The sequence below is a fragment of the Mchenga conophoros genome, linkage group LG6 (genome assembly GCF_057382185.1).
Source record: "Mchenga conophoros isolate Kocher_MC1m ecotype Shallow Benthic linkage group LG6, M_conophoros_male_GT1.1, whole genome shotgun sequence".
NCBI lineage: Eukaryota > Metazoa > Chordata > Actinopteri > Cichliformes > Cichlidae > Mchenga > Mchenga conophoros.
The window spans coordinates 10,641,888-10,655,497 of record NC_140531.1 but is presented as its reverse complement, the minus strand read 5'-3'; the positions used below and the strand labels follow the sequence as shown (position 1 = coordinate 10,655,497).

The 13,610-nt window shown below is 43.1% G+C and overlaps 1 protein-coding gene across 1 annotated transcript in view; it reads right to left on the bottom strand.

Moving 5' to 3' along the window:
* Positions 1-1,230, bottom strand: part of cacng2b (calcium channel, voltage-dependent, gamma subunit 2b) — a 68,969-nt gene extending 67,739 nt beyond the window's left edge. Inside the window, exon 1 of the mRNA XM_085276118.1 lies at positions 895-1,230. Coding sequence (XP_085132244.1) covers positions 895-1,105 — 211 coding nt within the window. The 5' untranslated portion in view covers positions 1,106-1,230. The remainder of the gene's footprint in view (positions 1-894) is intronic.
* Positions 1,231-13,610: the final 12,380 nt, after the last annotated feature.

The window sequence follows — 13,610 nt, the reverse complement described above, 5'->3', positions numbered from 1 at the left end:
TCCTGCACACATCAAAGACACATTCATGCCAGTTTTCTATCCATCTCTGCTCCCAAACACGGCTGTATAGCAGGGTTTTTTTCATTATCCCTTTGCAGCCAGTATTTTGAACACAGCAGTGCACCTCCATAGATTTACAATCAAAAAAGTTAAAACTGACTTTTTTTTCCTTGTTCTGTTTTTTTTTTTAGTAGAATCCCAATAACCCCAGCTCTAAAATAAGCCCTGCTGATGCATCACATTGGTTTCCCCTCTGTGATGCAAGGATTTTGGATTTCGCTCCCCATCTACATCTACAAGACTAGTATGGAGAGCAGGAGGGATTACTGTGATCGCTGAATTGCTCCCCCCACATAGACGTAAGTAAGAAATATGGGTTCATCAGCCTGCCGCGGAGATAAACTTAGCTGTACACCTGGCTGGACCGTGTGTGCCATGTGGAGCCCGCTGTGGCAGTTTGCTAAGTGGGCCAGGCTGCTCTCTGCTGGGACAATTAAAAAGACATTCTGGCCACACTGGCCATGACAGACCATGAGGGCAGCCCCAAAACCGCGGACAAGGATGTGACCATTTGGTAGACAAGCCATCCAAATCACTGCTCAGGAAGAAGCTGCATTCATTTCAACACACAAAGAAGGAATGATGTCACACAGATAGATAGACAGATAGTGTGGGAATGGATGCAGAGTACATACAGAATAGTGTGGGCATGTGAGCCTATGTGTAGGCATGTGAGTGCAACTGCAGGACTGTGTGAATGTGTGTGTGGGCATGCAGGGATCGATCTGCTTGTGTGCCTGTGTGTGGTGTTGTTGGTGTGTATATATATATATATACACACACACACATGTATATACGCATATGTGTGACTTCTACAGCACAGCTCCAGCTCACCTTCCAAGCAGCAGGTCCTCCAGAGGCCCGAGTGCGTCATCACCTCCTCGTTCTTCTTGCTGGTCTCGTTTTCGTTGTTGCTCTTGATCTTGCAGACGCCGCGCGAGTACAGCCAGTAGTCTGTCCCCACGGCGATGGTCATGAGGCTGAAGGCAGCGAAGGCCCCCACCGTGGTCAGCAGCATCTGAACCCCGCGGTCAAACACGCCCATGTTGCCGCATTCCACGAAAGGGGGGCCCCCTTTCCTCTTGATGTACAGGAAGTAAATATTTGTGAGTTTGCGTCGCCACGCCAGCTCGGAAAACGGGGGGTGGGCGGCGTCGGGCGGGCGACGGTGGCGGGGGGCGGCTGGGGGGGCGGGGGAGTTCGGGGAGCTCGGGGGAAATCGTATGGTTGGTTTTTGGGGGGGTTCTTCAAAAGGGTGAAAAAATGAAGGGAAGGGTGAAGCTCTGAGGTGGATTTGTCGCTGTTTGACCCAACAGAGCAAGGGGGGTGAGGGGGGGTCAAACAGACTTTGGCAATGACAGCAGAACCCTCAGCTCTGAAGCTGTTCGAGTCCTCAAACGGCAGTAAGTTGCCCTGCTCTAGAAAAAAAAAAGTCGACCTAAAAACACAGGCTTCAAGCAGATCCCACAAGAGACCTGGTCTGGGATCTAGGCCTACTTTGTTGAGTTGGAAGGCCTCTAAACGTCAAACTCTGAAAAAGGCCCAGATCAGGAGAAGATGGAGGATTCTGCTCAGCTTCTCCGGGGCTGTTTTTAGACCTGATTTGGGCTTTCTGAACCGACTCAAACAGTTACACGTATTACAATCCTCACAGCTTCAACGGTGATGTGATGTGCATGGGAGCGCTTGATTTTTTGTGAAAAATATATATATTTATATATATTTTTTCCACTCACAGAGTCTGTCACACACAGCCTACACTGTCATTCTCCTGCTCTCTCGCACACACACACACACACAACACACTCGCTCGCTCGCAAACTTAAACTTTCACGCACCTGTGCATGGACGAGCACCCGCATGCACGCAGGGTGAATTAATTCATACTGAAGAGGAATGAAGAAACATAGGGGGGTGGGTGGAGTGTTGTTAAGACTAACACAGTTGGCGGCCTGATTTCTTTAAAACACTCCCTGAAGAAGGCAAAGCACAGATCTCTAATTAACGATAACACAATTCAGTGATGGCTAGCTCGGTGTGAACCCAGGTGGATCAGTGAATCATGTCAAGCACTTCTGACGAATCAGGCTGAGCACATGTATTCTGATGGGAGACAGGCAAGACAGACAGGCAGGCAGGGCCCGGGATATGTTAGGGAAATTAGGACTAAATGTACCAAAAGGAATGAGAGGACAGACTCAAACCAGCAGAACCAAGCACTTCACCCACCCCAACCACACACACACACACAGACACACACACACACCTCCAAATCAAGGACAGAATGATAAATACTGCCAAATATCAGCCAGTGCCATGACTGCCATAAAAACCAGCCATTCCTTAGAAGACAGGATGGAGAATTTAAAAATAAATAAACAAATAAACCAACCAGGGACGATCAACCCCCCTCCTCCTGCCCCCCTCTTTCTCCAAATAATAGGAATAAAAATCAAGCAAAGAAGAAGAGGAACAACATCAAGTTGTGCAAATCAAACGACAGCCTGCTTAGTTTTCCTTTTTCCTAAAATTCTGGTCCCCAGTTTCCATATGTGGTCCCTAGACCTTTCTCCGGCAACAGTGGAATTCTGCTACAGGGGGACACGGGCAGCGGTACCGACGGCACACCGCGGAGAGAGGGGCGCATCCAGGCGGAGAGGCCGAGCATCACCGGTCACACAGCCGGTCGCAGGCAGGAGGAGGACAAGGAGGCATGGACGAAGCTTCCCGGAGCGTCAGAGCCTCTGCCTCCCGCATCCAAACGGTCCTTAGATGGTTATATCACGGTCAGCCGGAGAACATCGAGGGCACACAGACACACACACACGCACACAGCCGTTTACTGTCATCACATGAAAAAAGATCGGAAATCATCAAAAAAAAAAAAGGGGGGGGGGGAAGCAGCAATTATTTTATGGCAAGGCTGTCGGGCGTGAGGAGGTGGTGGGGGGTGGGCAGTGTGCGCAAAAAAGGAAGAGGCAAATTTCAAGTCGAGCAACACATCAATCCTCGGTTCCCTCGGTTTCCTTCTTCGCAGCGCCGAGATAGAAGTGGAGAGAGGAGAAAAAGAAGAGGAGGAGGAGGAGGAGGGGGTGGATGATGGTTAGGAGCACAGGATGAAAAAAAAAATCGACACAACCAGAAAGCGAGAGAGCGAGGGGGGATGTTCCGTGCGCAGCAGCAGCAGTACTTTACGCAAAAACAAGCGCACTGCAAAAAAAGGAAGAAAAAAACATGCCCTTTACCCACGTCAGTACATCCATCACTTTATTATTTGTCTGAAGCAGTGTGAAAACATGTGCATGTTCCATCAACTCGTTTCTAGAAAGCTTTTCTTTGCACTCCTCTAAGGTTGGGCAACTTCATTTGTAAAACGGCGACAGGCCAGCGCTTTACTGACGGTATGACACGGACATGACACTGAAAGTGTACTAAGGAGCACGAGTTTAAAACAAAGGTCAGAAAAATTAGCTGGTGTAGGATAAAACGATAAAAAGTAGATTTTAAAAAAGTAGATATAGGCACGTGTGGTAAAGTAATGAAGCATTTTTGAGTTGTAAGTTTTAAATTTTATGAAGCAACAAAATAATAATAATAATTAGCAGTCTGGAGAAGCAGATGGTTTCTTCCCAGATACCAAAGAATATAGCGTGAACTAGACACGCATGCAGAAGCCACGTTACCAGCAGGGGGGGGATCATTAAAGCCAAGAGTTCGGTTGTGAGCGAAAGAGAGACAAAGTACATCCCAGGATCCTTAATCGCTAAACAAGATTAAGCTAGGTGGCTAATATGTATTTACATGTAATTACGTTTTCATAATGTCTGTTTAAATGTTTCCCCGTGATTATTTTCATGTTGGTTTGAAATAAAATATCTCCCTCTGCTGTTACTGCAACTTCTGCATGCATGTCCTCTCACACCGGCTCAGTGATGTCAGTTTGAAATAACCAATTACTGAAGTGAGATTCCTTCCGTTTTAGCTGAAATCCTCCAAATATGTAAAGTCTTTAACTTCAATGATAGCAAGGACACTGTTAAAGTAACAAATGACAATGAATTACAAAAGCAGTCTGTAGCTTTTTTAGCACTCGGGGTCAGATGCCATTTAAAAAGAAATGTTATTGTTGTTTTTTTTCTGCCATATTGTAACCCCCCCCCCCCCCCCCCCCCACACACACACACACACACACACACACACACACACACACACACACACATTTCTATAGTAAATGTTGGAAAAACAGGACATCTCACATCACCTCAGGTTTATCCATTACTTCATTACTGTGGTGTCATATGACTGGTGACAGGGGAAGTCTTTGTCAGTAGAAAAACTTGTAAAATGTGTTAAAATATATTTAACAAAATGTATCCTCTCTTTCACGTTTTCTAAAGCCATCCAGTGGGCCGGATTGAAGTCTTTGGCAGGCTGATTCTGGTCCCCGGGTGGCATCACAGTGGCTGTATTTCATCAGGCAGCGTATGTTTGTGTGTTTTTATTTTTTCTTTAAACCAAGTTCATGTCCTGCAGACCCAAAAGCCTCTAGTTTACTGCAGGAGTGCTGCTGTGATGTGACCTCCACCTTCTAGCCTTTTCTATGAGCAGGGGAAGCGAGAAAAAAAATCTGACAGGGATCAATAAAGTGTCACATTATTGTCATCATCAGTGCGTTATTATTATTATTTTCCAGCGAGCTGGTGTGCTCATTCATTTCCTGGGGAGAGGCAGATTCGAGACACAAATGATGAAAGGGGTGAGCAGAGTGTGTAAAACACCTGAGCGAGCAGTTAAGAGCTTGGATGGTTTCTACAGAAATAGATTGGTTAGGTTGTAAAACTCACTGATCCGTGGTCAGTATGTCTGACTCTGTCATATGTTTCACATCCCCTCGCCTTGCAGAAACTACAGTGATTCTAATGCTGTCAGAGCCACTCGTATATACATCATGTTATATGTAGCTGCACGTTAAAAATACCCTAACGAAAGGAGTTTTTCAACACAGGTCATGAAAGCTTTAAAGGCCAAATACTTTTGAGGAATTCCTGCAAATAGGTGGCTGAAGGCCACATATAGCAAGTGGAAATACAGTGCAGTACGTGGAATCTTAGTAAACATATCTAATGTTTTGTTTTATATTATCCACCTAAATATGGAACGTTTCAATAGGAACATCTGTGGCTTCTGCTGCCTCATCGTGGTGCTGAAATGGACAGCTCCTCCAGTGACTCCACAAGCACGGCAACTGTCTCCCTCTTGTGATAGGCTGCACTGTATCCACATGGTATTTTCATGGGTACTGCTAGTAAATAGACACAGATTCATGTGTATATACACACAAACACACGTAGAAAGAAAAAAAACTGAGTGTTGCCTGAAGGCAGCAGGAGTTTTGTTCCTATGAGAAGGCGAAGGAACGGATGCTTCTCTTCTTGGCCAGGATTTTCTTCAAAAGGCGATGTTTAATCTCAAAACTGATTAACTGATTAAAGCGAAGAGAATCCGTATCTTCAGATTCACCTGGATTTCATTGGATTGGACATTATTTCTCAATGCTAGATTGAAAAGGCATCACACAGAACATCACGACGCACACTAAGATGAAGCTGATGATATCGGCAGTACTGTGTTTTTTCTAACTTTGGAAAGTTTGTGAACTTAAGGGGTGCAATCACATCTGCTAATTACTGCCATGTAAGAAACTGATAAAACAAAACAATCTCACTTGCCAGAACTGAAAACACCAACTTTTAGGACAGACTGTACCACACAGCAGCCCATAATATCAGATCGTTAAAGTAAATAAAATGCTCCAAAAAGCACAGAGAGCACAAACACATTAGTGAGGTGGGGTTCATGGACTCTAATTTAGCAGAGTTGAAGCCCAGCAGACTTCTATTAGCTAAAAGCTGCCAGTGTCGAACACCTGCCAATCAATGCTATTATCCAGATGGATGAGTCAGAAAAACAAAAATAAAAACTCTCCCATTGTGCACTGCAATGAAGAGGAAAACTATCAATAAAGGCCAAATTAGTTTTTTGCCCAAGGCTGTAAATATGCTTCTTTAATTGTCTGATTTGGGGCATTTCAAAATGTTTATATCTGCAGCAGAACAACCATCATCTATCCATCCTTTCATTTTCTGTTGCTTATTTAATTCAGGGTCACCAGGGTGGCTGGAGCCAATCCTAGCTGCCGTAGGGTGAAAGGAGCGCATCCTCGATAGGTTGGCAGTCTGTCCCAGGGCTAACACACAGAGACTATGGATGAGAATCAAGAACTGCTTCTTGCAGAAAACCAGTTCCCAGTAGTCCAGTTCTTTGGAATTGTTAGTCTACCTGCATATCGATCCCGCTCATCGGTTCTTGCATTTGCCCTACAATCAGCTGATTTTAGTTCGCATGTCAGAGGAAAATAATGACACAGTCCAGAGCATGGATATGAACATTTATTTTATTGCAAAAAAGGACAAGATAAATGGTAAAGTTGAAATCTGCATCCATGATGGAAACAACTGCAGTATGTTGCTAACACAACTTTGGTTCTTTGCATGCAATTGCACAAACAGCATGCTAACGCTAAGCTAGCCAACAAGAAAGTGCTGAGTGCAGCAGCCAGACCCCGAACTTCGACAGATAACAAGCAGATGAACAGTCGGGCTGCAGCCCCGCTTTCTCCCTGTTCATGTCTCTAAAGCAGAATCACTGTGGTGATCGCTATTTTGTGCTGGTTCTCATCTTTGCTTTGCGCGGTCAGCTTTGTATTCTACTAAGAGAAAGATCTTCGAGATGTGTGTCCTCATTAGGGATTTGTGTTGGTGTGTGGGGTTGTAGCCTCAGGTTTCTGTTGTTAATTGGTGATTACAAGACAGTGTACTTCAACCCGCCAGCTATGATTGACAACAAATTGATACCACGGGTGCATCTTCTTAAATTCTCGGACGAGCTCCAATCTCAATGATCTCGACCAGAGGTCAAGTTTTCTGAAACTCAATAACTCCTGTAGGTAGTCACCAAAGATTTTTATACCATACTGTAGGTTCATCAAGGTATATTTTTATATAACTAGCATGTTAAAGCACATGAGAATTTACAGCTATATACATTATATACATTATTAGGGGCACAGTTACTCTGAGTGACATGTTGGTCCTGACTAGCCCTCTACCTGTCTGCTAATCTGGACCTCAGGTAATGTTTCACTAAACCTCACAACCGTCTCCAGTGTTACCATAGTGATTTACTGCATATAATATGGTTTCCCATGTGGTTTATTGGAGAAATAGAACAAACTGATGCAAGAAGCCTGTCCAACACACACATGCAGTCAATGAATCCTGGTTTCTAACCAGAATTTTCTCAGGTGAGATGAATTCTGAACTTTCAGATGGATACAGCTGAGCTATGTGGTGCAAAGGCTAGCTCACAGAGTGCCATATGAAACATTTCATGATTTGTAAGTACATTAAGACTTTTTATAGTGACCCTCCTATATGTAGAGTTATTTGCTGCAGCGTTAGCTAAAAGGGCTGTAGCTGTTTTAAAGCCTGAAAGAGGCATTTAAAAGATTAGTGTGAATGTATATACAGTGTAGCAAATGGTTCCACCTATATATACATTTCTACATATATCCAGCATGTTTCAGGTGATGCCAGAGACACACTACTGCAGAAAAAACTTGGAGCAATGGTCTTTGACACGGTTCCAGTATTTTGAAATTATAATAAGCTGCCTGTTGGGGATTCTCAAATTAAATGTCAAAACTTCAGACGCTGAAAGGCCATACACTGCAGCACTAGTCAGATCTGGATGTAATGAGGGAAGCTCTACCTTCTTGCTGATCCCCCTGCAGCTGCCTGCACCATTTGTGGGTGATGACATGCACAGTATGCTTCTTTTGTCTTTCTCCACAGACAGTCCATAGATTATGTGCTCCTGTCAAAGTCTACAGCTTTAGTATGCATGCAACAGTGCTGGCACCCCACGTTAGCTTATGTTCTACTCTGGAAATCCACTGCATTAGTATACCTCTGATTTACTATGGAGTAAACAAACAACACGTTACATAGCTGTTTGAGAGTCTGGGTTGTTTTTTTGCCTTTGCCTTTTACCAAAGCAAACCAGCTGCTGGTTTTAGCTTCATAATCTGTACAATCTACATATGAAACAACAAAGGACTGAACCGTTGGTATTACCAGGATTTCTGAACCGATTACTGACATAATCTGGTCTGATGTTCATCCAAGTTAGAGTTACAGACAAACATAATGTACCTGATTGTCTATGTGTTGGTACAAGTGACACAAATAGTTATACACCAACCAGGCATAACATTATGTGGCTGACAGGTGATGTGAATAACACTGATTATCTCTTCATCATGGCACCTGTTAGGAGGTGGGATATATTAGGGAGTGAGAAATCATTTTCTCCTTAAAGTTGATGAGTTAGAAGCAGGAAAAATGATCAAACATAACGATATGCCTTGGCCAGTTTTACCTTGGCCAGATTGTAATTGTTAGATGACTGGGTCCAAAACTGCAGTTCTTGTGGGTTGTTCCCGCTCTGCAGTGGTCAGTATCTATCAAAAGTGGTCCAAGAAAATAACCAGCGTAATGGTCGAGGACGCCCAAGGCTCAGTGATGATGTGTGGAGTGAAGACTGGCCTGTGTGGTCCAATCCAACAGACGTGCTTCTGTATGTCAAACTGCCCCAAAAAATATGCTGGTTCTGTTAAAACGGTGCCAGAATACACAAAGTATTGCGGTTTGTTATGGGGCTGCATAGCTACGACCAGTCAGGGTGCCCATGCTGACCCTTGACCACCTGAAAGTGCTAACACGCATTAGAACTGGATCACAGAGCAATGGAAGAAGGAAGCCTGATCTGATGAATCACATCTTCTTTTGAATGAGCATTGCTTACCTGGAGAACACGTGGCACCAGGATGCACTATGGGAAGAAGGGAATCCAGCAGAGGCAGTGTGATGCTTCGGGCAATGTTCTGATGGGAAATCTTGGGTCCTGCACCAGCTACTTAAAAACTGTTACAGCATTGTTGTACACTCTTTAATGGAAACAGTATTCCCTGATGGCGGTGGCCTCTTCCAGTAGGATAATGCTCCCTGCCAAAAAGCAAACGTGGTCCAGGAATGGTTTGAGGAGCAGAACAACGAGTTTGAGGTGTTGACTCGGCCTACAACTTCCCCAAATCTCAATCCAATCAAGCATCTGTGGGAAGTGCTGGACAGACCATGGCCCTACCTCGCAACTTCCAATATTTAAAGGATCTGTTGCTAACATTTTGGTGCCAGGTATCACAGCACACCTTCAGGGATCTAATGGAATTCATACCTCAACAGGTCAAGGCTGTTTTGACATCAAGTGGGGCCAACACAATATTCAGCAGATGGTCATAATGTTATGACTGATCAGTGTAATCTGCATATCAATACTGAACACACGGGATAATAACTGTACATGATCAGCTTCAACAGTGACAACCCCCATTAGGGCATTACCTTGAGTAGGTTGTGTGTATTAATGGCGTTAGGTGCTTCCTAACTATCACATTCACATGTCAGTGGATGCAATTGTAAGGTTTAGTATCTTGCTTAAGGACTATTTGATATGCAGACTGGAGTAGTCATGGATTGAACCACAGAACCTTGCATTAGTAGATAACCAGCTCTACCTCCTGAGCTGCAGCTGCCCATCAGTAGTCTTGATGAAACAGCTGCCTCCAAGCCAGTGCATCTAAATGTGTCTATGGTAAGGACTCTGACATTTCCAAAACACAACTGTTTTTCCTTTTTCCAAAAGTTCTGTTGTTGATTTGCTTGTGTACTTTGTGTCACTGCATATTTGCATCAACCAGATTCTCCTAAGCTTCAGGTCATGGACTGCTGCCCTGACATTCACCTGTAAAATGTCTGGATACGAGCTTTAATTAACCGTTTCTATGACAATCTAGGCCCTGAGGTAACGAAGCAGCACCAAACCACAAGGCTCCATGCTTCAAAGTGGTTTCCTTCACGGTGTCTTTAAAGTTACATGATCGTTATTTTTTTTCTATTTTTAAACACAGTTTTTAGATTTTTTTGGGTCTAGATTTTTAGATTTTTGCAATTCTGTTACCACCGGGTTGCCGCTAGTCTGCTGTGATCTTTGATTCTCAATGTGTGGATAGTAGCAGCAATACCGAGGGGCACTTCTTATTATCCACACTTCCAATATGACTGACTGAAAATGGCTTTTGAAAAAGTTGTTAGCAAAATTGACTTTTTTTCAGCCTGGACTGTGAGTTGTCTGTAAGTATTAAAGCCAAATCACATTTATCTGCAACTATGTCACAAAACACACACTTTGATCAATTGCTGCAGAAATTCTGATGCATGTTTTGATATAGCTGACATTCTTAAATTGTATTAAGGAACAACGGTGTGTACATTTAGGGGCATGGTTGCTTTGAGTGACAACGTTACAGAAATCCTGTTAATATGCAAATGTTTTCTTGCACTAGTTCCCAAAATGTAAAACCATGCCTTTACCACTAAATGTAAACATTTAGTTTATAGCAGGACTACAAGTGTTATGTGGTTATTAATATGTTGTTCTTTTCCACAATGTGTCTTTTGTCATGACACGCTGCCCCTCCCTGATCCTGGTCTGCTGGAGGTTTCTTCCTGTTTAAAGGGAGTTTTTCTCTCTCACTGTTGCCAAGTACTTGCTCATAGGGGGTCATCTGATAGTTGTTTTTTAGTGATAGTTGTCTGATAGTTGTTTTTTCTCTGTATTATTGCACTGTCTTTACCTTACCTTACAATATAACTACTGTTGTTGTGATTTGATGATATAGAAATAAAACTGAATTGAACTGAAATTGCTCAGCATCAACAGCAAACATACGTGATATCAGGTTGTGACTGCGATTTTGTTTATTTCCATTCTTTAAATCATGTTACAACAATCACTGCAGTCTAATCTCTACTGGGTTAAAGTTTGCCTCGGAGGCCTGTTAGTAATATAATACTGTGCAAAAGAAATTGTGATTTGTTAAATTAAGGCATGTAACTTTCCTGACCCATTCAGAAAGAACAGCAAGGTATTATGGTATTGCACTTTCAGTCATTCTGAAAGAATAGAATGAGCATTACCTCATTTGGTGACGCAAATCCTAATGCCTAATAACAGCTGGTACACTGACTGAATTACAATAAGAGTGACAAACAAAATTTGAGCGATTCAGAGCAACTCACAGGGTGACAAGTATGAACGGTTTCCAAATTAAAGACAAAAAATCTCCAAACAAGAGATAAGAGTGGGAGGAAGAAAGTGAGGGAAAGTGATACAGAGGGATGGAGACTGAGCCATAGAGGCACAGAACGAGCAGTCTGCCATGTTGGCTGCCCTCCCTCCTCCTCCTCTGGGGTCTAGAGGACATGTTTAACATTCCGCTCTACTCCTCCTCCTCTCCTCTCATCCAGCCACAGCCTCAAGTCCCTGCTGCACTCGGGTTACTGATGGCCAGAGACGAGAGGAGCGGCACAGAAAATCCCTTAATCATGACCAGCACGGCATTGTTACTGCATTGTTGTTGCTGCATCTCATGAACCCTCTCTGCACAGGCAACAGCCGACTCCAGTTTGGCATTTTCATCTTAAAAGACCTTTAGATCAAAGCTTGTACTGCCGAGCAACGGATTCAATGCGGCACCAAATATCCAGCATAAATCTAAAGATTTGTCCCTTTTGCCAGTTAATGAAGACTGCGTTTTGTGTACGTGTGTGTGTCTTCAGATTCTGGAGATCAAAGTCTTAGTGTGTTTTCACATTGCGGTAGGGTCTGGACTGTGAACACGTCCACTTGTTTTTCTGGGCTTGGTCACTCGGAAAGTGGCGCAGGAGCTAAATTCTTTCACGCGTTATTGCATTTATGCGCACCAAAATCTTGCAAGGTTGACAGCCTAATCAGGAAACACAGTTACACATCTACATAATCGTGGCTGCACAACTGATCTCTAACCACGTCCCAATGCGTTTGTACTGGGACTTAACCAGAGAAGTGACAACATCAGCGTTGCTATATCAACAGTTCTTATAAACCACTATAAAAAAGTCAAACCAGAAACTGTATATAAAGACACATTAAAAATGTTTTCAAATGTATTTCTTTACCATTTCAGAAGAGGGTGACTCCTTTGATTGCAAAAAGAATTCAGATTCTCTGTGGGGAAAGTGACCCCATTGCTCACTTGATGTATGACCTCAGTAAACACTTTCCTGCTGACTTTATGATCTCAATCAATAGCAGATGGGTACAGAGGGATGCACACTGCATTTAAAGTGCTTTAATGTGACCCTGATTCCAAAACATTTGCTTTCTGTGTAGATTTTCCTCTGCAAATCATCTAAACTCTATTATTAGAGTACTGGATTGTATAAAGTACAAGGAATTTCCAAGAAAGTTGATTCGGTTCATCTGGAAGTGGGTTTTATGAGAGTGGAAAATATAAAATAATAAGTTTCCTTTTTGTTTGATGGAAGGCTTAAAAAGAAGAAGCTGGTTCAAAGACATCTTTTTTCACGTCTTTTAACAACACTCTGATTGGGAACTGAGGAAACCATCTCTGTAGATTTACAAATGTTTCCCATTCTTCCCAGACAGGATTTCAGCTGAACCTCTGTTTTCATTTCATAATGCACCAAATGTCTTCAGTGGGTGACAGGTCCGACCTCCATGCAGGCCAGTTTAGCACCCAGACTCTTTTTCTGCTGAGCCATGTTATCGGAGTACATGTAGATAACACGTGATGCAGCTTTGTCTCGCTGAAATAAGCAAATCCTGCATAGGAAGTGCAACGCGCGTTTGCGTACATAAGATTTTCTGGAGGAGGACAGACATTAGCTTAGAACTCTTAAAGATGTCGAAGAAGCTCCTTTAAGCAATTACTTTGGTGTTCCTCCACCTCCAAAGAAATGTCAGAAGGAGTGCGAACCCCAAGCGCGTATTCTTGGAAAAGTGGTTGCAGGAAGTGAGCTGGCTTCAAAAAAAGGATGAACGCACAGAGATGTGGTGCAGAATGTGCCGTGAAAATCCCACTCCAGCGGACAAAAACACTGCCTTTTATATGTATGCGAACACGCGTTGCAGCTTCTTATCTGGTCCACTTATGTGCACCCCTGACTGTAGAATCATATTTGATTATAATGCAGTGTCTCTACAGAGCCCAGGATTACAAATAATTAGTATTGGTTTTGGGACTTTTCCCTTGAGTTCTGACATTTCTCTAGATTCATGGTTTTTTTAATGATATAAGTGCGATTGAAAATGAAGTCCACTAATTAGAATAAATTGTTGAACCCCTGGGCAGCAGTGTGGCAAGGCAAAGCAAGGCAAGGCAAGGCAAATTTATTTGTATAGCACAATTCAACAACAAGGTGATTCAAAATGCTTTACAGAGACATTAGAAACAAAAACAAATAAAAAGCATGATTTAAAATTGATTAAAACAAGCAAACAAACTAACTAACTAAACACACACATTTCAC